The sequence below is a fragment of the Gopherus evgoodei genome, chromosome 16, assembly GCF_007399415.2.
Source record: "Gopherus evgoodei ecotype Sinaloan lineage chromosome 16, rGopEvg1_v1.p, whole genome shotgun sequence".
Lineage (NCBI taxonomy): Eukaryota > Metazoa > Chordata > Testudines > Testudinidae > Gopherus > Gopherus evgoodei.
This window is the reverse complement of record NC_044337.1, coordinates 23522624-23549070: the sequence shown is the minus strand read 5'-3', so window position 1 is coordinate 23549070 and position 26447 is coordinate 23522624. Positions and strand designations below refer to the sequence as shown.

General features: G+C 41.8%; 1 protein-coding gene across 3 annotated transcripts; it reads right to left on the bottom strand.

Moving 5' to 3' along the window:
* Positions 1 to 1397: 1397 nt before the first annotated feature.
* LHX2 (LIM homeobox 2) lies at positions 1398 to 26447 on the bottom strand. 3 transcript variants are annotated; one of them, XM_030536077.1, is made up of 5 exons: positions 26126 to 26447; positions 23058 to 23263; positions 21535 to 21917; positions 12233 to 12438; positions 1398 to 4500 (listed from the first exon to the last, which is right to left on the bottom strand). In XM_030536077.1, the coding sequence occupies exons 1-5, from the start codon at positions 26357 to 26359 to the stop codon at positions 4213 to 4215; spliced, it is 1317 nt and encodes a 438-aa protein (XP_030391937.1). In that variant the 5' UTR covers positions 26360 to 26447; the 3' UTR covers positions 1398 to 4212. The 3 variants fall into 3 exon arrangements, with proteins under 3 accessions (XP_030391937.1, XP_030391938.1, XP_030391939.1); XM_030536078.1 differs by having other exon boundaries at positions 23058 to 23260; XM_030536079.1 differs by lacking the exon at positions 26126 to 26447 and adding an exon at positions 23385 to 23432.

The window sequence follows — 26447 nt, the reverse complement described above, 5'->3', positions numbered from 1 at the left end:
TTGACTGACAAATTTGAAACATTCCAAAGCTAGTCAATGGGCTCAACTCCTAGTGAATAACTCCAAGAGCTGTGGAAATAATCAATGCAAAGAGAAGAGTGTTTACAAGTCTGAATGTGCAGGAGGCCCATGAGCGGGAGGCTACGCAGAGAAATGGGGTATCAGTCACTGAAACACACGGGTCTTCCTGCCCTCATGAAATAGTAAACTAAGTCATTACCTGCAATTCTCCATGGGTCTTACTGTAGGAGACAGTACCCAGGATTGAGGTTAAGATAAAGGTGGATGGGAACAGCAGAAAATATCCTTATTCACAATGCCAATGCTAGTTTCTTCACAATGTACTGAATGTTGACATTCTGGCCCTTCCTTCTGTATATACTGGATTTTCCATACAGAGTAACTTTAAACCAACTGCATTTGGAAAATAGTAATCATCATATGGAGTTAATGCTAGTCTTATGCAGCATCATAAAGTAACAAATTAACTAACTCAATTCACATGCATTCATTAAAAACCTCTCTCTCTAAGCATTACTAAAGACCCTGTTACTGTAGTGTCTAGGCATTGGATGTTACACTGAAGCATCTGTAGCTGGAACTGGTTCTAAGTCCTCTATCAGCAGCATTCCCTGTACCCTAAGGCTCACTTTTGTTTTTCTTTCTTATTTTTCTCCCTTTATTTTTTTGAAGGAGGTGGTTGCTACACGTGCCTGATTCTGTTTTCTATTTTCTTGTTTAAACATATGACATATTTATCTTGCAAGGCACCAAAAATACCAAACCTATTTGTAGGAAAGTATACTTAAATATGCACTTTTCAAATACCTACAGGTCTGGCTTCCAAAACAGTATGTTTTATTATGGAGGCACTGGTTGCACCCATAACATTTAAGATTGCATTGACTTTTGATCTTCAAGCAGGGATTCAAACTCTTCATTATATATGAAGAATACAATGTATCCCCCTAAACATACAATACATAATTTTTGAGTAGAGAATGAAGTTTCTGAAATGTAAAAGTTAACCGTATCAACATATTTTAAATTGTGATAATATTTCATAAGAACAATCGCTAAGGAACTTTACCTTAAATACAGATAGATTTGGACATCATTTTTAAGATCAAGTACTCTTTCCTTCTATTTGACTGAGGGAGCAATCAAGTATTTCAATGAATTGCATTCTGGCTTCAAAAATTCTCTGATGTGTAATCCATTTTACTGTTTTGTATTAGGTATAAATTAAAAGACAAAATACTTGCATTATCTTAAATAATCTAGAGAAATGTTTTTCAAAAAGTATCTTGAGTCAAAAAGTAGCAAATCAATGTATGTATTTTTCATATTTGTATAGTTTTCATTATATTTTTGATCTGTTATTCTCAAGTCTCATATTTAAAAAATGAACTACACACCTATCATGCAAGATGTAAAGAAGTATGTTCAACTAGTTCAGTTTAGATATACAGTAAAAATACACTTCCAAAGAACTATCATTTCCATTTTTGTTCATGTTTTTAACAGAATTTCAGACTAGTACATCAAATGTGGAACTGTACAAGTATGTGAAGAAACATTAGGATTGCAGTAGTAAAAAAATGTACAGCATTCAAAACCAACAAGCTCTAAACAACTGAACAATACCACAGGATTGAAACTATCATGGGGACAACATAGGTCATTGGAGACAGTGAGTGAATCCGAATGTCCCTACATAAAGGCCTTATATAGAATATTGTATCTTACTTATATGCAAAATCCCTGATTTGATTAAACCAGACAATTGATTTAATTGCCTGTTTTAGGTTTTAGTTAATAGAAACACGAGATTATTCCCCTCCATAAATCTCAGTTATTGAAAAGGCAATACTGAGAACTGATTTCAAAGATGTGGATTCAGGTAGTTAAAACAAAAGAGCAAAACAATAAAATACCAACAACAACCAGCACCTCTCTTCAAATTGTCAACAGCTACATTTTGCTGCATTACTATTGAATTTAATAGTAAGTTTTTGAAAACCATTTTGTTTACATAGGAATACACAGGTTTTTATTTATGGCCTGTATCCATTTCATATTGGACCAACATTGCCTTTTAAATCAAGAAAAAATCCAGCTAAACCATTTAACAAAAATAAAGTTCCCAAGGTGATTGACAATAAACAAAACACCACATACAGCAGAATATCTGTGTGTGAACACCCTTTTCAAAAGGTAGAAGCATACTCTTTAACAATCCACTAACCAATATTATTTCCTTTTTAGACATCTTTGCTATGAGGTATCTAGTAAAGTTTGCTAACTCAACCTGTAGGTTTTTTTAAAAAAACATGTATTTGTAACTGTGTGCAAAGTTAATGAACTATGTTAAACTCTTTGTTTTTTAGGGATGGGAATACAACCCCCTTCACAAATCTTATCCATTCATGATTTCCTATGGGGACTGTCTTGTTTCTTAGATTATTCTTCTTTATTTACCAGAACTAAAGAGCAAGAAAGGTTAATAAATATTTAAAATATGTCAGGGTCCCAGTCTCACAGTCCTTGTGCACCCAGATCTTTCACTGACCTCAATGGGAATTTGGCATGCACAAGGTCTGCAAGCTTTCAGCCGAGAAAGCTTTATAAATATAGCATTTTAAAAACCAAAACACTGTTTGCACGGAGCCTGGCCTAATGAATCATATTCAGTACACTCTGAGGAGCAAAGAACACAAATCTTAGCACCTATCTTGCTGCTAGTTCAGAATAATCTTTTGCTGATTTCAATCCTATGGGAGCAACAGAACAGTTTTTACTAAGTCAGCCACATACAACCTAACACATCTGACTGAAAAACCTTGCATCAAGATTGAAAAGAAACAACCTTATATATGGTACATACTGCTCAAAGTCTGCATTAAATAAACCATTGGGAAAATAGCATACAGCATTCTAACTCAATGTAAACCTTGCTGAGGTATACTTATGTTTTCCTTAAAGAATGAAAGACTAAGTTTCAAAAAAAGGGAGAAAGAGCTCACAGCACAAATGATATTCAGATCTCACAACTGAGAAGGAATTAAATTAAATTGAACAGGTCCATTATGGTTTAAGGAATAGCCATTTTTATTAGTATCCATAACAATATATTCTTACCTGCCTTTTTATACCTTCAAACCATTAAAAAAGGCCATATATGTTTGTGAAACAATGTTATCTGCCAATGTTTTAAATTAATCTAACAAAACTTTTTTTTTGTTTCTAGGGGACAACATTACCCAGTGTCTATCTCAGAAATAGGTTGATCGTGGCCACACTGCTTTCAAATGCCTGGCTTGCCCTCTCCACAGAATAGGACAGACACCTTTGATTGCATAAAAGCAATATTTGTTTCCTTTTCAGTGTTAACTGAAATTAAATTGAGTTTCAGCAACAAAATTAAGCAGTATGTTTGTGTAAATTTTAACGTTCAATAACAATTTTTAGTTTCAACTAACAATTATTTATTTCTCTATAACGAAAATATCTAGACCCTGTTATACAAATTGGATTTTTCACCCATATATTTAGGAATCAGGAGGCAGATGTGTATCGTATTTAGAGTTTACTCTAAGCAGATACTGTATTTGATGTGCAATTTTCTAATCAATTTAAATACAGTCAGCCTACCTGCACTGTGAAATTAATGCTAAATGTAACTGCAGCTGTTACCAAGTAGTTTACACAAGTGGTTTTATTACTGGTTAGATTTTACAAATTCTGATATTCAAACAGACTTTCACCTTAAAAATTCTAAAACAACAAAGCAACCAATAAGGGCATAGGACTATTCAAAGTAACAAACTCTTGTTACATTTTTGCCCTTGTTATAAATATACAGAGAGAAAAAGAGAAAAATGGACATGTAATCCAAAGTACGTAGATAAAACAGTATATAAGGCACATGGCAGTCTTTGAAAATTACAGAAGCTTTAGCCAATTTAAATTAATTGCTGTTTCCCTTACTCAGTCCACAAAACTGTACAGTTACACAAATGTTGTGTTGCAGATAGATCTTCCAAGTTATTCCTCAATCCATAATCTGTAATATCAGAACAATACATTTCCTTCTGTTTTCAGGAGAGATCCTAAGTGTGGTTAGTCAATTGCTCAAAGCCTCTATTAAAATACTCTTGGAATTCAACTAAGAATAATTTCTTTTTTAAAGAAATTATTGAGAAAGAGTCATCAGAAAAGATTTGTGAGAGTTGTCTGTGAAGGACTTCGAGACTCATGAACCTCAAGATTTCCAGGTACTGATGTCAAGACAGATGTCACAGTAGGCATGGTAGGATTAGTCAAGTCTGTTAAGGTAGTGGGAGTGCTGGATGGACTCATGGAGGCATTGGATATTTCTGAGGCGGGTCCTGACGGGGTTCCTGCTTGGAGTGTGGAATCTGAAGTCTTATCCACCCCTGTGTTTTCTTGACGTAAGAGGTTCCGTCTGAATTTGGCTCGGGCGTTTTGAAACCAAACCTGAAATATTTTAATATAATAGGGTAGCATTTAAAAACCAGCATTTTTTTAGAAAAGCAAAACACACAAATTCAATACAGCCTCAATTAGGTGTATTCTTGTATTGCCCGCATGTAGGTGGAACCGCTCACCATGCTACAGTAACTCCACAGGTTGTGTCCAGTTGTGTGAAGTGTTCTCTGCTTAGCATGTAAAGCATTTATGTCTGCCTTTCCCACATTTCTCTAAGTAAACAGAGTGCGCACTGGGATATGAAGAGAACAGGGCATGAAGAAGAGGAATCTTGCTCTCCAGGAAATGAAGAAAAGAGTCTTAAGGCTTCAGTAGCCGCTGTGGTTCATGCACCTAACCCCAGCTCCTGAGCAGTATTTGTCAGGATGGGGGCAGAACTGATGAGACAATGTGTTTAATCTTAGATCCACCAGCCCCAGCCGTATTTTGGTCCATCCCACCTCCCATCATGCACTTCAAAGCATATAGATGCTATGCATGGCATCCTGCTCTTCCCCTCTCCCTAAACAGCTCCTCTACAGCTCCAGAGGTAGCAGAACTTTCCCCTCTCTCTAAAAGATTTGACATTCTTTCTCCATAAAGCCTTCCTCTCTCCTCCCCACCCTCACCCCAAAAATGTTTTGGCTTCACTCCCCACCCCAGCCTCTCTGTAGAATGTTTTCTCATACTTGTTATGAAGGTATACGATACAATTTGTATTGTACTAAAACATAATTTTAGAAGTAACAAAATCTGTGTGCAAAAAGTATATTTATCTGTATGTAACTAGAACTATATTTATCTTCTGTATTGTCTAGCTATTATCCTGCTGTCTATGACTGAGAGACAAAAGCAGCAAAGTTCATCTTCTAAGGCTAAATTGCCAAGGCTTCTCTCCAAAGGTAATGGTGCCTGTCCCATGCCTATAGGGCTAGTTTTAAAATAAAATACTCTGCTAGTTTATCTCAAATTAAATATCAGTAAAAAATATATTAAACCCCAAGAATATTTCTATTAAATCCAGATACAGAGACATATCTCTATTAAATTTAAAATGGCATTAAAAGTCCTGTGCTCACGCTGATGCAGGCAGATACCGACTTTTTAATACCAGACACTCAGACATTACAGGGATAATATATACTCCGGCTCTGATCTTACAAAGTGAAGCCCGACTATTTAGGTATCACCGGGTCTCAAGTCATTGTGTTGTATCACCTTTAACTGACCCAGTCCTGCTCTCAGTGAGCTCACACTGACTTATTCCAGTGTGAGCAGCATCAGTCCCTGTCAGTCTAGGTGCAGAAGGCCTTATCGTTTTTTCTGCAGGAAGTTCCACAGAAGGGGACTAAGAGAGAGGAGATATCGGTGAGGGTCTCCTATCACAACTGTCTGCCAGATGTTCTGTTGTGGAAAAGGGGGTGTGCAGAGCCCAAGGGACCAGAAGGAAGACAGAGTCTTGTGTCCCCCACAACTCCCTAACAGTATGGTCCTGCTGCAACTTGAGAAGCCCTGGGAAGCCCCTTTGAGTGTGATTCCCACCACATGGAGGAGGAGAATGAGATGTGTAAAGATAACACAATCCTGGGACGATGGATGTGCCCCCAGTCTTCCCACTCCCTCCCCTGACTAGTCTATTTCCCACTTATGGATCCCCAGAACCAAACACCCTCTGTGGGGCCTGGGGAAAGAGGGGATGCTGTTGCAGACTCTTCTTTCTTTGCGGAAAGAGCGGGAAATCCATGTGAAGAAGTGTTTAGGTATGAACTCCAAGGAGTGGAGTTAAGGACAGATGGGCAGCTTGAACATAAAAAATTCCTTTTATCCTCATGTGTAACTCCTACTAATGTCTTCTAGAGTGGTACACATAGACCAAGGGTAGCATATGTCCATTTGTGTCCTTGCTTGTGCAGCTTAGTGTTTTTAATAGTTTATATTGACATTCCCCTAGTTTAAAGGGACACTGTCAAGTAGTTTAGGCTCCATGCATAGGTTTGGTATATTACAATCAGAAAAAAAAAGCCATCCCAAAAATTAATATTAGCACTAACTCTTTTAGGGTTCTTTAAAGATGTCAGATGTATTATCATTATTAATTATTTGTTAAGTGCCAGTGAAGTGTTCAGTACTAGGCACAAACAATGGAAAGTAGGTTTTGGCTTAAACTTTCACCTGCAATGTCTTCCATTCCCGGGCCCTGACTCTGCAATCAGATCCATGTAGGCAGAGCCGTAGGGCTCTGTAAAGGGTGCAAGGGTCTGTCTGTGAGGTTCCAGCTGAAGGACCAGGAACCACGTGTGCAAAGAATAAAGGTGAAACAGATTAATCTATTTTGATTATTTAAGTTGAGAGTATGTAAAAAAACAGCCATCAGAAATGACGAAAAGCAGAATTTTTAAATCTGTATTTTTTTCATTTTAAATAATATAAATTATTTGTAGTACAAGTACGGGAATTTTTATTTTCAAATATATGTAATCTGACAATGTCCCTTTAACAGCAGGAAAAAATAATAATAAAAAGTTTAAAGAATTGCCCACTGTTGTCAAGGCTGAATAACGCAATCATTTATTAATGAAAATAAAAGAGATAAAGTCACCATTTCACTAGTTCCAATCATGTGCACATCATCCCCTGACTTCATCCTCATATTTGCAAGAAACATACTTACACATAGGGAAGAGGGTCAAGCCTCACATGCTAGCAAAATTTCAGTTTCTAAACATGAAGCAATTTGCTGGTCAAACCAAATTATAAAATTTCCAAAGACATTAGAACTACTTTGATCTCCCACCCTACTCCTAAAGCCCAATTGATCCTTAACTGCGATGCTGCTAAAAAAACCCACTATGATGTCTCTAAATGTCTAATTTTGTATATAAGTTAGTGATTTGGAAAAGAGAGAGGGTCAAGCCAGTTTGTATGTATTTCCCTCCTTCTTCCAAAGTAATTAAACACTTGTAATCAAATACTACCTTCAGCTGCCCATGCAGCTACCTGTGAATGCTACCAATGGGAGCTGCACACACGGAAAGATTTTGACAGGGTGTATTTTCCCTTTAATATGACTCATTCCTATTAGCATGAAGGGAAAAATATACCCCAACATCTTATAGGTGCTGTCTAAAAACAGGCTAATTCCTAACTCCCACCCTCTCCAGGGTGTTGCAGGATTAACTGGTTAATGCTTGTAATGTGCTTTAGGGATGCACAATGATATTAATATTGCTACTTAAAAAGCTTCTAGATATTGACTGTACTGAGATTCTGAAAAATATTTAGCCTTGTGTCAGAAAAGAATAGCCTAAAACAGCTACCTCCAACACATTGTATACGAGTCTGTGGTGGAGACTTACAATGTGAAATATTTTTAGCCAGTGTTTTTACTCAAGGGAATTGAGAGAAGCAAAACTATTGTTTGTGAGCTGCTGGTAATGTGGGCCTGCCTTGCAGTATGTGTCATCATTTATATCTCTGCAGATAGGATGTAAAAGGCTACCAAATGAGAATTCTCCACTCAGCACAGTGGTAGTACTGTTTTAAGCCCACTTTGTAGGTGCAGGCCCTATACCAATAACAGTGCTACATTAACACAAGGAAACAATAACACAACTGTACATAATAGTTCCAGAAGGTCTCATCTCACATCAGTTAGATAATTAGGAATCTGGTCTTCAGTATTTAGGAATAAATAAATAAATAAATAAATAAAATCACAACAGTGTGGGAAATGTTTAATGTCTTTCTGTTCAAATGCATCATTAAAGGTCTGAACTACATAAACCAAAACTACCACTGAAAAACAGAATCAGCTGTATGTCAACCATTAATAATACTATATTTGAGTTAATGGTATTGAATAGCTATGGATGGACAGCAAGGCGGGATTGTCCAGTCGTTGGGGCACTAGGCTAGGGCTAGGGAGACCTATGTTTAAGTCGCTGCTTTCCGCAGATTTCCTTGAACAAGTCACTTAGCCTCTCTGTGTACGTTTCCATATCACTTTCCTTTTCATATAATCTTCACAGTGTATTAAAGAGATCCTGAATATTAAGGGTAAAATCCTGTTCTGACCTGGGGGAGCAGAATAGAACAGGGTGGGTTACTGCAACAAGTTACTTGCGGCTGCTCTGAATAGCATGCATTATAAGCTATTGGGAAGACAGAAGGTAGCTGGACAGACCTCTACCAAGTAGATTACATCTCCTTGAGACTATAGATGGAATGGGCCAGCTCACTTGCCAGCAGGGGCGGCTGGTCCCGCGGGACCAGCGGACCCTCCGCAGGCAAGCCGCCGAAGGCAGCCTGCCTGCCTGCCATGCTTGGGTTGGCAAAATGCCTAGAGCCACCCCTGCTTGCCAGTCTTCCTCTAGCACTCTTTTATCTCTATGAAGGATCTTACCCTGCTACCTGCAGGGAGGAAAGAATCCTTTTCTATCTTCTCTCCTTCCCCTTCTGCACTATGCAACGAAGGGCAGAATCTAGGCCCTAAAAAGGAACATTTTGTGCCATTTATCAAAATTTCCTCCTGAGAACCCCCTTTCTTCATACCACTTGCAGAAGGTGTTAGATGCAAAGAGTTGTGGGTTTTTTCCCCTCTTCTTCTTTGCTGAGGAAGCTGTTGAATTTCAATCAACTCGTTCACATGCTCTCACTGGCTGACATGCATTAGGTATGTGAATGAACTTGTAGATCAAAGGGTTAAAAAATGAATCAAAACAAACAGAAATAGCGGAAATTTATGGAAAAAAGTTGAACATAATTCTGATTTAGATACTTCTGGGAAATAGTCTGTGCATTGCCAAACTGCATCAGGAACAATCATTTAGAGAGTAGTATATACACGTTCCCCTGCCCACTTCTGCTGGCCATGGACAACTGATGACTCACTACAGACTGAGCCAAGCTCAAAGTCAGGTCTTCCAAGTATGACATCACAGACGCTGAAGAATCTGGCCAAATATTCCACTCGTCGATCAGCATACCCACCCCTAACACTTACTCACGAGACTGATGTCCGTACTGTAAAAAGACTGTGGCCAACTCTGGAAACTACACTGTGTATGCTTAGGAAGCTCACCAGTTTCATTACAAGCGCCACAAGGCTTAGAGACAGCTGTTTCTCTGTTCATCAACCGGAGGCAGGCTTATACAGAGTTTCTATTAAAAATTATGTATAAAGAAAGAGAAAGATGTTGAAGGCAAAAACATTGTCCTTGGCCAAAACAGCACAGACCTAATCTTGCAGAAAAGAAGGTAAGTTTACAGACATGCCTGGCAATAATACAGGTAATGTTTGGAATTTAATACTACTGGAACATGTCCATGTACGTCTAAGAGTCCATGTGGCTTCAGTACGAAAGACAGACGAAATCTGATGTTGCATGTTAGCCCAGTGGTATTAGTGAATGGCTCTGAGTTCAATAAATGACACAGACTGGATATCAAACTTTTCCATTTAAAAGAATTAATGAACAGCACTGTACCAGGAGCCAACAAGCATGACGAGACTTCCCCAGCAAGGAGCCACCTTGCAATTATTGTAAGTGAACTTTCAAGTTTGAAAATCATCTCCATGGCCACAGAAATCTAGCTTGCTTCCTCTCACTGGTCAGTTAAAGTGCAAATTGGGCACAGAGGCTCTAAAACCCTGATCTATGCAAGCCAAGAAAAAAGTGTTTTCATGGCCCACATTAATTCCAACATATAGCTTGGAAGGGTGGATTAGAGCAATTCCAACACAGGCAGAAGAGGCCATACGAATGGCTGTAGTAGGCAAAGTGTCACTCTGAATCACCTTCTGGAAACACTACTCCATTATTTCCCATGGTCCTACAGGTCCAATCCTCTCCTCCTTATTGTCCACCTCCCACAGTGCTGCAGGCAAAGCAAACCAGATATGCCACTGTGGGAGCAAGATGACTGATTCTCCAGTAACATTAGCAAGCTCATAAAGAAGCTGAACGGAACAGCAGGGGGCTGGACAGGATGAAAAGAAAGGAACACATTCAGCACCCAGAAATGTCAGTGTTTAAGTGTGTAAGACGGGGGTAGAAGGAATAGAGCAAGAGCAAAGAACCAATGACAGAGGAATGTTGAAGTTGGGGGAGTCACAGAGTAAGAGGGCTGGAGAGGGAGCACTAGGGTGTAAAAAGGAAGAGAGGAATGGGAAGAATAAAGTAGGGGGAAATTGAAGGGCAGAGCATGAGTAGAGAAAAGAAAGGAGAAGGATGAATGCTAAGACTGATGCAGCTGGGATGGGATGAGAGAACAGAAAGATGGTGAGAGAGAGAGACAGTAATGGCATATGTGACTCATGTTGCTTGATGCACTATAGGAAGGCACTCAGAGGGCTCTGTGATAGGTGAAGTACAAGGAATAGAGAGGAGATGATTAAAGTGAATCAAAGTGTGGGGAAAAAGAAGAAGAGAGAAAAGGAAAAGAGAAGCCAGAGAAACAGGAAGAAAACGGAAGAGATGAAGTGGCAGAAGGAACATGGAAACATGCAGAAAATCCTTTCTTGCACAAGCAATAGCTCTAGTCAGGCACATATGGGAGCAGCTGCTGCAACAGGCACTGATTCAGGCATTAATAAGTGCAGGGACTAGTAGGGTAGGTATCTGTCCACTGCCCTGAGGTAGGGCCATAAAAACAAACAATATCAAACAGCAGGAAAGATGTGCAAGAGAAGGAGTCACAGTAATTTTGTCATTACCGTTTTTTCCAGAGGACCCCCAACCTCCACTCCTTTTTCTCTCTATCCATCCATCACCACAAGATCTAGGTTTACTCCAGAAAACTTATCTTTTCTCTTAGCATTGCTTTCTCCACCCATCCCCCATTTCACTGTGAACTTGCCCAGGTGCTAGTGTTTCCCCATAGTTCCCTGCCAGGTCTTGTCACTGTACCCCATTTGGTTCCTAGTAAGTCTCCAACCCATTTCCCCACAAACCTCGCTCAGGCTCTTGTTTACACTATTTCAATAGGAGGGTCTAGAGCTCCTGAATTCCCAAATTTACCTCTGGCTAAAAAGTCATTTTGGATAAGAGCCCACCAAATCCGAATTGGTGTAGCACAGAGTATAGATTTAGATGGAGCTAAAGGATCCAACATTCCCACCTTTTGCTTCCCATAAAAATTCAGAGGGAACAAGTGTCTTTGGGCCAAGAAAAATCCAGCATGCAATGGAAAAATGTCTTTAAAAATGCCTTCACCCGTCAGTTCTAAATTACAAAACTATGAATGAGAAATTAACGTGTTTTAATCTTTGAAAAATCTATTATTCACTTCAGCTACAAAGCCAAGATGTCCGATCTATCCTGACTGACAAAATAAATCAATATTTCTGTTTAATTTCTTATGCAATTATTCATTCAGAGTGACTTCTAAACTTCCATACTGTTATCTACCTAGAAAAGGAATATGACAGCTAAAATCATTCACCTCTCCTTAAAAGAATACTGCAGGAAAAATGCCTGGCAGATGTAAATAACTATTTGATAAAAATAAGCAAGACACCTAATTTACACAACTCTGCTCTAAAAATTAGAACCCAAGATATATTCCTCTGCTAGGCTGCAAAGAAATGGCTTTTCTCGTACTCTCTGGGATTACTTTACACATCACAGAGGGACATTAGCAATATGTGGAGGTATTATTCACAGTGTTTCAACTAAGGCTTGTCAAACTTGAGATTGATATTTTATTTACTGCTAGAGACAGAAGTCTTTGCTCTTCTTACCTGAAGAACTCTTTTGGTTAGGCCAGTTTTCTGAGCTAGCTGTTTCAAATCCTTAGCATCAGGATTGTGGTTAATAGCAAAGTAAGACTTCATTGTCCGCAACTGGTGGTGTTTGAATGACGTCCTCATGCGCTTTGTTTTTTGATTACTGGGGTATTGCTGGTCTCTATCCAGGTGGTCACCATCATTTTCATTGCAACTTAAAGCTAAAGACAAGAAGAAGGAAATGGTTGTGTAAATCCATCATTCTGTGACCAACATTGTTTGCAAATCATCTGAGTGCAGCAATTAAAAGAACATACTATGGCATGTATTATAATGATAGAAACCCTACTTGCCTTCCCCTCCATTCCTGCATCCTTCTATTCTTCCCTTACAATAACTAGTCTGCAAAAATCCTCACCTGCATCTTTACTGCTTTTAAAATGTCAGGTCTCTTTCCTTTTTTCTTTTCTCCATCTCCACACATCCATTCCATGACTTTCTGTCTGTAGGACAGTAGCTGTCCTCAACTCTGTAAAGTGTTTTAATGCACTTTGTATCACCATAAATTGCATTGTACTGTACACAGAAAGCTGCTAAATAGAGTCCACTTAAATCTTGATGGAACAGACTAGTTAAAATTATAATTATTTCCTCCATCAAACTAAACCCTGTAGAATACAAGAGAGACCCATTAAATAAAACACTATTAAAGGAGTAAAGTTTGTGTACCAGACAGAAAATTACAACTATAATTTGACTAGTTAAAGAAATAAGCCTGTTAAAATATGTCAGTAGTGTGGCAAATCAAAAATATACATTTTTAAAACTATTCTCTGCATATTTGTATTTCATTAAAAACAAAATCTCTTTAAAAATAGTGGTTCAAAGAATCAATTTTCCATGTATCCATTTGAGATAATTTAACAAGACTGCCCGATAAATCTGAAAAAATCAGTAACAAGTCTTGCAAAGAATGTTTAGAGGCAAAGGAGCATTACAATAATTACCAAATAGTTCTGAAAGTTGCACGCCAAGCAAAATATTCTCATAAGCCAAAGGTATTATTTTGATTTTATACATGCATACATTAAACCGCAAAAAATACCCTTAAAATAACATTAAGGATCAAGACTAAACCCACGAGAAAATTCAGTGATACGTCTAAAAATCTGTTCTGACATTTTGTCATTAATTTACCCCTCTGTGCTCAGGTATCTGCAAACCCCCTTTTCAGTTTTTTTAAAAAGTTGTGTGTTAAAAAGGGGAAAAATCCCTGTAATCTTCATTTTACACTCTCCCTTGATAATTATTCAACCACTCTACCAAAATGGCTGGAAAAAACAGATAAATATGTATCTTGGGAGCTATAAAATGTGAATTATTGATCCAGCTGTCCAAACATCTACACTCAGGTTTTAGAATATTTCATCATTACTGATCCAATACAATGTAATGTAGCAGATAGGTATGGCCTTATTTCAAATACAGATTGTTTATCAAATTGGAGCTGTTCAGCTCCATAGAACAAATATGAACTCTAAAAATCAGGTGTGGAAACAAATTTAACAAAATGTTCATAATATGCATGTGTGTCTTCTGTACCAATAATAATAAATATATTCAAACACTATAGAAAGCAATTAGTCAGCATATACAGTGATTGCTTTGCAAACTTTAGCATTTCAGAGACTTTTTAAAGGCCAGGACACATTATGGAGTAAGGCCTGAAAAATTTCAATTTGAAAAACAAAGGCATGTTTGTCTCACAGACACGTAAAAAGCATCCGAAACCTCAAAACTTCTCTCAATGTTTTTTAGACTCCTATAATTTAAATAACTAGCCATATATATATAAATCCTTTCCAGACTAACCTCATGCCAAGTTTCAGCAATGAGGGGCATTATTTCTGCTAAGTTTTAAACTTGGTTTTCTCATGGAAAAACTGACAGCACCAGAATTCAAGGGGGAAAAGGAGACACAAATGGGGACAGCAGAAGCCTGCATTTATTAAGCTGAATGGAAAACTTCAGAATCTTCTTCTGGCTTGGTTGGTTACTGAAGTCTGGTTGCCAAACATGTAGTCACCCTATGTACTTCAGTCTCCCTCGTAGTTACATTCTCCTCCTCAAATAATGCTGGGAAGAAGATTATCTAAAACTATATTGCTCATGGAAATTGGTGCTATGAAAGAGAGGTAAGATAATACATTATTTATTATTGTTGTTTAAAGATATTCACTCAGAATTGTAGAAATTCACTCATAGACATTAGAGATGGAAAAGACGCATGAGCATCATCCTAAATCTTTTCTAATCCTCCCAGAGGTGACAAGTCAGTGATTGATTATGAAAAACATCAAATTATTTTCTGAAGAACCAAAACCTGTTTTCCTTTCATTGCAACTATATATAACTTGTTTCTTATAATTTACTTCCCTACCTCTTCTCCCTACTCATCCATTCCCCAAATAAAATAAAAACAAAAATGTCCCATTTGGGGCCTGCAGAACTATTGTCTCCTCTTAAAAAAGGAAGTGGCACAACAGAATTTAAAAGTGCATGAGGGTGGCTGCTGCTCACTCTTGTTATGCCAGCTGGATAGATACCCCCTGAAGCTTTAGCCTGAGATAAAGATTTCTGATTAGTGCCAGTGGCCATTCATATTGGGGTGTGATACTTAGGATTCCATCTTTAAATCAGTCTATTGTATTATTATACATGACTCTCCCAGAATCTGGATTCCCTCCCAAGGTCTGGGTCAAAAGATTCTCAGTGGGCAGAGGGGAATTTTCATGGGGAATTTTCAGAGGGTCTCCTATAGAACACCTCAGTGCAAAGAAATAATCCTGTAGAGGCTCCCTATGCACCCCCTCTCCTTTTCAGACACTTTTGCTCCTGTTCTTTGTGTGCCATCCCTGTCTATCTCACAAAGGATCTGTTAGACAATCCAAATTCCAGGTTTTCTCTCAACTGCAGGCTGACGGCTTCCTGCCATGAGACAAGTTCAGAAATGGAATTCAGTGAAATGCCAGTCAAATGGGAAAGCTTAAATTAATGAGACTAGTGCTTGGTTCCCACTTTGGGGATCAAAGAAACCCAGAGGGGCACAGAGTCCCTTTTTAGCTCCCAGAATGCACACTGAGCCCAAGCTATCCACTGTGCCCTGCCTCCCAGAGCCTCCACCAGCCACTGAATCACATTCATGCTGGCCATCATATCCCCCTCCCTATGAAACTGTGGCTGGCCACTCTGAGTAATGACTAGTCCTACACTCCCCCATTAAAAACACTATACAAAAATCAGCTCAGGCAGTATCGCCATCAATTTGACCCTGACAATCTACGCCAAAAACATTGCAATTTGGTGCTAAGGAACAAAATGTACTCCATATATCAATGCAGTAAACTGCCTGGTAAAAGGATGACAGGGAACAAAGAAATAAGGTATTGTTATTATAAACTACATTTGAGAAGAAAACACAGAAAGATCTTTCTTATGCCACCCTGGTCCTTGGATCTCACCAGCTGGGGTTCAAACCAACCTTGCACTAATGCTCAATGTGCTGCTGTATGCAAGGGGCAGAAGCACTTCCTTTGGGGAAATTTTATCTTTATATTTGACATGTTAAATCGGGAAAAGGAAAAAGCAAACCAAATGTTGGTGTCAAGAGAATGATGAAATAAGAAACATATGGTGGAGACATCAGCTCTCCACTCCCAGTGGCTCAGTGACCTGCACCTTTTCCCACCTGGAAGAACAGGGAGGGAGAGCAGCACTGTTTGTTGTTTGAGGTAAGTCTATGGAAGGGTTTTGTATCCTTGTGGGGGGAAAAGATGAGAATCCTTCGCTGACTCATATCACCTGGGATATAGAGTAGGTTGGATCTCTCTCTGAACAAGGGAGGGGGGCAATGACTCTTGGGTCCTTAATAGCAAGTGGAACAAAAAGGGGGATTTTGGAACAAAAGAGGGTATTCTGTGCTCAGGAAGAGGAATCCGGGCCACCTGGAACTGGGACTGTGTCCCCCTCCCCAGATCTGTGTGCACGGAGTAGGGGGAGACCACACCTGTGAGGTTTCAGAGTAGGGGACCCAGGAGCTTCTTCCTCAGCCTTGAAATCTCAAGCAGAGCTTTTGGGAATACAGGAGATAGGGGATGTCCTGGAGGCGGGGGAGATTACATAGAGTGGAGCTCCCTTTTTATCCCTACTGCAACCTTCCAGCTAGAAAGAAAGCTCAGGGCTCTGTCTGGGTCACATTCCCTCACAGTTTTGCTTAGCAAAACAATCCCAGGACCCCTCCCTAGAGCTCAGAAGCAGAGCTGTGAACAAGACTGTGGCAGATGCAAGGGCAGAGAAGGGAGCTTATCCCTCCTCCTACCAGAACCAAAGGGCACCTCGTGCGGTCTCGGTGCAAACCCCAGTGAATTGCAACCTGTGTGACTCCTCTAGGGGGAGAAAGAGGCTCAAGATCCGAGTAGCTGCCGGACTGGCTGTAATGTCGGGGCAAAGAGAGGGAGGAGTGGAGGGGACAGGCCTACAGTGCGGGGAGAGGAGAGAACAAAGGGGTCCTGAGGAGGGCCCAAGAGAGATAGGACTATGGGGGGGGAGGTTTCTATGGGCAGGGCCACGGGGGGGGCAAGTGGGACAATTTGCCCTGGGCCCCACAGGGCCCTCCCCACCAGATATAGTATTTTATCGTATTACAACTTTTTTTTAATGGAAGGGGCCCCCGAAATTGCCCCAGGCCCCCCGAATCCTCTGGAGGGCCCTGTCTATGGGCAGTAGAGAGAGGCCAGGTCTGCAAGAGGAGGGAGTGAGGGATAAATCAGGGCCTCCAGTGTACGTGTGTGCAGTGGGTGCCCCAGCAGGAGGAAAGGGGGCTCTGAGCCCCCTGTGGGGGCTGCAGTGGGGGGGGTGTCCAGGCCCATCTCCTGGAGGGGCTTGGCTCGAGAGGTTTTTTCCTCTCAATTAAGCCGAGTGAATGAAGCTAAATTGCTGGTGCGAGCGCTCAGTAATTCCCTGCGCTGGTGATTAACCCCGCCAGCCTCCCCCCAAGTCCAGCGCCAGCGCCAGGTCATGGGCTGGAGGCAAAGCAGAGTCCCTGCAGCGTCTCCCCTCCCCTTCCAGCGCTGACCTCTCTCTGTCCCCTCATACCCAGCCCTGGCTCCGCTGTGCGCACATGCAGCCCCCGGGCCGCCCAGCCTGCCCCAGGCTCCTGGTAGCAGCGCAGGAGGGACACGCCCATTAGTAGGGGCTGGTTCGCTCTTCGCTGGGGCCACGTTTGGCTTGGTCCCGTTCCACTCCCAAGAGGCGTCCTCGGGAAACAGGCGCAGTTCAGCGGGAGCCGGGCGCGCAAGCCGCGCCCTTGCTCGCCAGGAGGCGCGCAGCAGGTCCCCAGCCCCCTAGGCTCCCAGTCCCTTTGGGGTCCCTGGGGGAGATTCCTCGTCCGCAGCTGTAATCTTCCGTTGGAGGGGCCCGCTTCAGGGATCGTGTGCTAGCCCCAGCAAAGCAGGCTCCCCAAAGTTGTACCGGCAGTTACGTATTTGACAGACTTTTTTCGGACTAAATACTTAAAAAAAAAACAAAAACCACCAAGCCCCTCCTGGAAAACATTCGCGCTTGAGAATCTCGATTTTGTCTGGCTTTGTAACATCAGTGGCAGGGAGAAATCTTTCTTTAATTTGTCACTTGTTTGATTTTTGTGCAGAGGGAAGAAAAGTGATGAGAGAAATTAGAATAAAAGAGATCGAACAAATTATTCAAAAACTTCACCTGCTTTTTATTGTATTTTTTGGTGGTTTATTTGTCTTTCCAGTGAAACTTTTAGCTGATGCCAGAGACACTCCTAACTCCCCCGAACCTCGCTGGGGATTGGGGTGGGGGTGGGGCAGGGAGATAGGAGCAAAAGACACTTTCCTTGCTGCCTGGATTCATCAGAACCCCACATTTATTCTGTCAATGCTTGTTCGATAGTGAAAGGAAACAAACGACCTCGAGCGCGGCGGAAGTCCAGCCAAAGCGGATCTAGGGATACCAGCTCCCGCTTTAACCTAGCTCAAAAGCCTTTTCCGTTCTACATTCCTAACAAAACAAACAGAAACGAAAACCACTTTTTTTCACAAGTGCGCACCTTTCTCGGGAATAGCTGTCCTCTCCCATTGCTTCCCAACCCGAGATTTATGGCTGCGCTGTATATTTATTTAACCACCCTCCTATTGACAGACTTTCTATCCTCCAGAGTCAGCTAGTAAAGGAAGAAAATAGTTCTTAATGTGGGTCTTTGCTCTTCGCAAAGACTGTGCATTTTATCAGGCTGTGGGGCCCTCGGTATGCACGGTACATCTATCATTTCTAGGGGTACTTCAGTGTCTTCATGATAAAGGGAGGCTAGATATGAACGAATAAAATATTCCAGGCTGTGGGGGGTTAGGGTCCAATTCACAAAGGGAGTATTTTATTCAGAATTCTTTACAGGTGCTCCTGTGTTCAGCAAGCTTCCAGCCATTGATTTACTGACCTAAAAACCCTCTCAAACTCTATTCCAACAAGTGAAAGAAAAAAATTATGATTATAGGAGCAACTCTTACAAAGAAGAAGAACAGGAAGAAGAAGAAGAAGAAAGGGAAAAAATCTTTTTGAAGTTCCGGATTCCTTCAAAGTTATTTTCCACCTGTCAGGCTCTATCCACATCTAAAATCCCCCAACCATTCCGCCCCACTGCAAACTGGGTCTTGTTTGAGTGGGAAAAAGCGTCAATCCAATTTATGCTACAGATGAAACAACTGCCGTTTAGTAAATAATTTATTTGTAAACTGAGGTCAGGTTTTAGGTGTCTCGCCCCGCTCCTCCCCCAGTTCATGGGTGTGGTTTTATTTGTAGAAGAATACGATGTATTTATTATACACAAACCCCAGCTGGCAACAAAAAGAAAGAGGGGATGGCAAATATTGTTCATTTCGAGTTCATCTCAAAGTGGAAAGCAGTCACGCACACACGCGTTAAAACATGTTTTCTTTTAAAACTTACGAAGTCGTAAACTTTGCAATCCGTTACTGTTTTATTTTAAATCAAAGGACAAAATGGGTAGATTTCCAGAACTTCCTTTATAATCACTTCAGTTAAGAGATTTTGTTTTAATCATAAAAAGGTTTAGCAAAAGAAGATAAAACCTTCCCAGGGAAGGTTGTTTAATCTGCAGTTTCACAGTCAAAGCAGAAATAAAGAGTAATTATTTAGAAAAGGAATAAAAAATAATTGCAAATAAAGGTGGTGAGTTTAAGAAGCCAAGAAGCTATATAGTGTTTGTTCAGGCTGCGCACCTATCCAGGACAGATGCTGATGGTTTGAAACTGAACATCTGCCCTGCACAGGGAGACAGCGGAAGGACAATTTAGGCTAATACCTCCTAAAAGGATACAAGTTTAAACGTGAAACTCGTGTTTTCTATATCTTTTAAAGTTCAGAGTGACTCTGAGGAAAACGCCATATACACCTTTCAAAGCACAGAAGAATTTTCCTTCCCAAATCTCTCCAATGGCACTCCCATTGATTGTGTACATTTTCCAAATTATACAGCAATCGGTTAAACGAATTCCAGGTGACAAACGCTTCCTGAAACCTGTTTTCCATTTAGTTAAAGTTACGCCTTTCCTCCTCGTTATTTTTATGCCAAATAAGTAATTTTCCCCATTGTTCCCATCCAAGTTGCGCGCAAAATAGGCGCAGCCTTAGCGCATCCTCCGCTCCCCCTGCCCCCGACTTTCAAAGCGCGCACAGTCTACAGGGCTGGGAGATCACGAGCAGATAAGATTTTTCACAAAGTCATATACTGCGCTGCAGTTTTTATTTTTTTTTTCTATTTTTCTAATATTGAGTAGTAGAAAGTAAAGCGCTGCGCAGAGCAGCATATTCCAGAGATTTACGAGAGAGGGGGTTTGCACCAAACAGCAGCAAACTGTACGTTTGCCTGAGGGTCCCATCCCCCAAAAAAGTTCAAGGCAAAACTGCACCCAACCCCAACCTCCAGGTCATGTACGAACGTCACACCAGACAGAATTCCACTCTGCCAAGCAGGGCTGAAGGACTCAAGGAGCTGTGAAAAGGGGGCAGCACTACTCAAAAAACAGGCAAATGCTGAGTCTTCTTCAGGGTCTCCCTCTGTTTTACAAACATTTGCTGGACACTTGATCTAAGAGTTTACAGAGATTTGCGTCCAGAGAAAAACCTTGTTTCCAACACAGCTGCTGGAAACCCTTCTAATAGAACTGAGATCTAAATCTTTTCCTCTGCACAAACCCTTTTCTATCTCAGGATCCACAAAAACAGAAAGATAAAAATAATTCTAACATTTCTGTTATATACAGGCTACAAATCATACATTATAAGAAGAGCAAAGGAAAGAAAGGATTTTCTTTGATAGGATGGCAACTAATTGGAATTCCTGTGCCTGCAAAATTACAACACTGAGGTGACGCGAAACAATCTAGGATATTAGCTATTGAAATTTAAAGAACTGGAGAGCCATGGGTTTTTGCAAAGACACAAGCTTGTCCCGGGACCCAGGTCTGCTCCTGCGACCCCTTGTCCTTGCTGCTGATCTCACATTTGGAGTAGGGGGGTTGTAACTTGAGGCTAGTGCATGGTTAGAATAGTGATTTTTTTTGAGACTTCTATAATTCACAGTTGATGAACAAAACTCCAGTCAAACTGGTCACTGAGCAAACAGTCCAGGGCTTGCCTGCAAACACCTGCTTTCTAAAGACAATTGCTCAGACCACCGGACTGCACTCTGCATGTGCTTTAACATAAAAACGCTGTACCCCCACACCAGAGTTCCAGCAACAGCCCCATCTTCCTTCCAGTTCAGTTCCCAGTGAAATCACCGCGTTGTTGGGGTTGGTTTTGTTTTTTACTCTCCTCTTTACCAAAGTCTTTGGTGCAAGAGCTCAGGAGATGCAGAATAATTCACCCAACAGCAGCCTTTAAGAACTAACTAATAAAGGAAATTCACAGCTCTCTGAAGTGCTAATTTACAATCTCTGGTTTCCAGATTTTATTTCAAGCTACACTCGCCCCCTTTCTCCCCCTCCCCCCACTAGATGTCCTTGCTTCAAAACATTTTATTTCCAACTGAAGTGAAAAATGCTAACATATCAGCTTCTGTAACTGCAGTTTGACAGCACTTGATCTCAATAATTATGCTGCAGCTAAACTATTATTAACAGTTTAAGCCAAAATAAAGAGAAACCGCAGCCCACCCTTGAAGGGGAACAGAAACAAACCATCAGCATTATTCCTGGTGGGGAGGGGTCTCTTACCTGCATTGTAAGCTGCCAAATCTGCCCCAGGCCCTGGGCTCTTCCTTTTCCTGGGTCTCCCCTTCTGGACAGTCCCCACGCCGTTGTAATAAGGCAGTCCCAAAGCATTGGCAGAGCCCGCTCCCAGAGCTGGGCCCTTCCCAGCCGCTACATCCGAGTGATTGAAATGCACCTGGTACTCCCCCTGGATGAGAGTCTCGAAGTGGAGGCGGCAGTACACCAGATTGTCCTTCATGCCAAAGTGGTCGCCGGTGGTCAGCATCTTGTTGCAAGTGGTGCAAGTAAAGCAGTTTAAGTGATATACCAAATCCCTGGCCCTCATGACCATTTCGGAAGCGGAGATCCCCAAGTGACACCTCGCACATCTCTGCACAGAAAACCTCCTGCGAAACAGAACCGCGACAGGAAACAAATGAGAACCGCATTTCCCCTTTTTAGCGCGGATCTCCTCCCCACTCCCCTTCCGCAATTCCCCGGTAAAAGCTTAAAGATGTTTCTCTTCTCCGGCCAGAAGGCTTTTTTTCAGAGAGGCTGGGCTCCAGACCGCGATCCTTGGATGAGCAAGGACCGCTGAACAAGGCAGTAAAGTTTGCAAAGTGGCCTTTGTCTTCCAGTACCCTAAACTCTTCAGCGATTCAAGCCGGAGAAAGCCGTAAAACCAGCTCTGGCCCTGCCAGACCGATGCGAGGGGAGATCCCTCTGCCTGGGTCCCTGGCTCAGGGCATCCATTTCTGCTTCCCCTCTAGCAACACAATTATTTTACACTCAACCTGCCACCCCGCCTCACTTCTGCAAATCAGGTGCAACGAAATCCCCCCTCAGGGCCATGGGACAGCAGGGAAACTTGTCCGGAGACCCGGGCTGGGTCTGACCTTCAACTTGGGTGCCAGGGAAGAAATTCAGCACCGGCACCATCACAGCCCTTTCGTGGAAACCCAGCGTGCTGAATGGAGAACTATCCTAACAAATAACATTTCCCGCCGGTCTGTGAGTTCTCCCCAGAGCCTGCCACTCCATCCATCCTGGCTGGCGACGGCCCCTTACACCCCTTCTCCAGGCTGGCTGCCTGCATCTGGGGCTCCAAGCCACGCACCGTTTACCGGGGGGAGGGTGCCTGTGTGTATTTAAAGTAATACTGGAGGCGCGTTAATTAATTATCATTATTACTATTATTTTAATACTATTTGCCAAGGGCTGAGAAAAAAGTGACATTGTATTTCTCCTTAGTTGGTTCGTTTTACTCCAAAGAGTGCAGGAAACCGAGGGAGGGGGCACAGGTTCCAAACCTGAGTGGGGTTAGTGGCCCGATAATGGCCCATTCCCCCCACAGACTTCAGCCTGTCCTGCATACCTCATTACCCGCCCTCTGGATGGAGAGGCTTAGGGAGCCCATATCCTGCCCTGCAGGGAGAGTCGGCCCAGTACCCCCCTATGCAGTGTGCGGTGGGGTTGGGTTTGTTCTGGGGGGGCTGGGTATCAGAGCCCTCCCCCGCTCCCTGCACTGGGGGAGGGGCAGTCCGTACCTGTAATAATCCTCTTTGCAGTAGATGCTCCCGTCCTTGCTGAAGCAGGTGAGCTCGGACTCCAGGTTGAGTTTACATTCACAGCACTTCAGGCAGCGCATGTGCCACTGTTTATCCACTGCCAGGAGGTAATAACGGTCGGAGATCTTTCCCCCGCAGCCGGCGCACAGGGCAGCCCGGTCACTGCTGATGGAAGGCATGGTCTGCTGGGGGAAAACAATTACAGGCAGTTAGTGACAGAGGGAGAGACCCTCCTGCACCACTAACCACCCCCTTCCTCCCCCAAGCCCAGTTACCACCGGGGAGTCCAGCCCCTGCCATCCTGACCTGCTTCTCTTGCCCTGGGAAAGTGAAGTTTCCTTCAGATTTCCAAGGCTTAAAATATCTGCCCCTATCCCAAGCGAAGGGACGCGGTTGTTGGCAGAGGGGATAGGATAGGAGAAGGCCATATTACAGGGTGAGGGGGAAGGCCATCCGGGTTAAATCTAATAATTGATATATATGAACTGGATCGGCCAGTCCCAGTGCAAACAAAAAAGATGCTGCTCTGCAAACAAACAGTCACAATAATCATACAGCAGGGCAGATCGCAGACAGTTAATTTGCGATATCTATATCTGAATATCTATATAGTGGAGACGCGAAGAGTGACTGTATAGGAAAGTGTGTGTGTGTGTGTGTGTGTGTGTGTGTGTGTGTGTGTGTGTGTGTGTGTGTGTGTGTGTGTGTGTGTGTGTGTGTGTGTGTGTGTGTGTGTGTGTGTGTGTGTAAAAATCCGGGTGAACTACAGATCCTGGCAGTTATAGAAAAAGCTCTCTTCAAACTGAGTCCAAACAAAATGTATTGCAGCCCAAAGCACTAAACAGATGAGTCAATAAAACTGCGGAGGAGATGAATATTCAATTCAAAGCGTAGAATCCTTTGTCAAGAATACTACACAGTCTGAAATGTCCAATCAAGAAAACTGAGGGGGGGGACCCGCAGCAGAGCATTTTAGGTTATGCCGGGAAAAGTTGGAAGCAGTAAACTAAATGTAACCCTTATATAATTTAATAGTTTAGTGTCAGATCAGAACCCAAACGAAACTTCCTCAAAAAAAATCTAATCAACTTCAACTAACTAGTGAGAAAATAATGGTGGAAACCATTTAAACCAAAAGGAAAACATCCTTATTTGTGTTATCTTGGATCTTAAAATAAAATTCATTGGGAAAGAGAAAACGCGAAGCACTATTTATGGCAGACCTTGCAACTGGCTTTTGTACATTTCCCTCTTCGTTTGCTTTTAACATGGCACCTAAAACTCCCTATATATGTACTTATTGTGGAAAAAAAATCTGACGGATACAATTTTTTTACCCATCCAGCACCTTAAACTGATGCGCAATGCAAAAATAAAGAAGACAGCTAAAAGAGGAACAAGAGAATAGAGGGATAATGAAGGGAATGTCTTAAAATATACCAGAACTATCCAGTAGTCCAACTACACTTGTACAAGCCAAATAAATACTTTGCGAATAGCCCAAATGCCTATATTTCAATGACTCCACTCTCAGAATTTAGATTTAAATGAAAGTCTAGCAATGTATGTATGCTGTCCACACAGCTCCACTGTTTATGTCGTTAAAGAGTTAACCGAACCCTGATTAGTGATCATTTTATAAGCAAAAGCAGCTTCCTGTAAAGACAGTTTAAATAAAACACTATTTTTCTGCTTTGTCCTTCCAGTAACATGAATATTTGGGGACCCAAGAATGGTGCTTAAGAAGTTAATAGTCTAAGCCCGTTTATAATATTTTACTCTCTCTCTCTCTCTCCCTCTCTCTCTCTCTCTCACACATACACACACACACGGTGGCTTACATATATAAATGTCATAACAATTATGCCAAGAGAGATCAGTTGTCTAATTCAAACACTGTTTACCTGCGGGGAAAAAAGAAATCAAATTTTTCAAAAGAAAACTAAAAATATTTAGAGCACAAACCAGGTACGAAGGTTCTTTATAGCCGTCAGTTCGGCCTTAAACATACTAATGGGGGGTGATTTTATACACAATGCTAATAAAAATAATACAACATGGAAAAAAACAAAAACAAATTCGTAAGGTTTTTCTCGGGCACATGGCCATATCAGCTCTACAGGAAAAGGCATATTTGACCTGAATACGGATCTTTTTGCCTAGCAAGAGTTATCTTTCCTATTTAATTAAAAAAAAAGGTAGAAGATATACAAATGTTGAAGGAATTGAAAATCTCTTCGCTTGATTTTAAGTTAGCTTAAGACATTTAGAAGGAACACATTATTTTATTTAGAAGTATCTATTCTACTCCATAAACGCAAGAACACATAAATATTATAAATCACCAGATACAAAATAGCAAAATATTTTAGAAGGGAAAATTTGTGTCTTCGTTCGTAACCATTGAAATTCGTCTTCTCTTCTTGTCGCACTGTAGCGAGAACAGATTATATTTGTTATTATTATTAGTGGTGATCGTAGTAATAACAATAATGGATTATAACATTGCAAGTAGACGTGTGTAGTGACTGCGTCAGTGTATTATCCCATCTGGAAAACACAGAGAAACAGAGATCCTTTGGTGTTCGTGTTTCTCACTTTGCAGACAGGATGCTTTCCCTTCTCCCTAAACCTGACTACACCAGAACGTTAACTACATAAAAGAGCATGTCGCCCTCTTCCCAAAAACTTTAGGAGAAGGCCAAACAGGCTGTGGGCAGGGAAGGAGGAGGAATTCCTGTGCTCTTCCAAAAGGCTGCTGCTGCTTTATTCCTGTTCTCGCAAGGCAGTGCCTTTCGGTTCATCCGTCCGTTACTATTATTGCTATTGTTACTCATTATTGGCAGATACATGCATAGCCCATCGAGTTTATTTCATAGCTTTTAGGTGCGTTTATGCTTATTTTTTTGGTCCTATTAACGCGTCTTAGTTATTATTTTTGCCTACGTTTCTCCTGGTTATTCTTAAGGGAAAGCGTGGTTACCGTTATGAGGTTAGTTATTTTTAGGGGGTCGAGGGGGTATGTCGCCCGCTCTCTCGCCTCCTACCGTTTCGGTCTCTCCCCTGTCTATAGCCGAGCTGATGGCTGGCGCTTCGCTCTTGGCTCTCCGGTCCATCTCATCGATGACCCCGTGCATCTCGGAGCCGGACAGGCTGTGGAAAAGCATCGCTGAGGAAGCGGCGGCGGCGGAGGAGGCCCCGAGTTGCGGCTGCAGCTGACAGTTGTCGGGGTCCCTGCAGGAGCCCAGCACTTGCATTAACCGGAGCCCTCCCTCATGCATCTAGCACGGCCGCCCCGTCTCTCGTCGGGCTCCGGACTTGCCACCCAGCGAAGCTCTCCGGAGCTCAGCGCAGGCTCTGATCCGCGGG

Bases quoted from the DNA above. Each gene is read 5' to 3' on its own strand.
- LHX2 (XM_030536077.1), bottom strand. From the start codon at position 26,359: ATGCATGAGGGAGGGCTCCGGTTAATGCAAGTGCTGGGCTCCTGCAGG. The intron at 23,264-26,125 runs GTAGGAGGCGAG...GTTTTCCCCCAG, and splicing joins ACAGGGGAGAGACCGAAACG to CAGACCATGCCTTCCATCAG. The intron at 21,918-23,057 runs GTACGGACTGCC...TCTGTTTCGCAG, and splicing joins TGCAAAGAGGATTATTACAG to GAGGTTTTCTGTGCAGAGAT.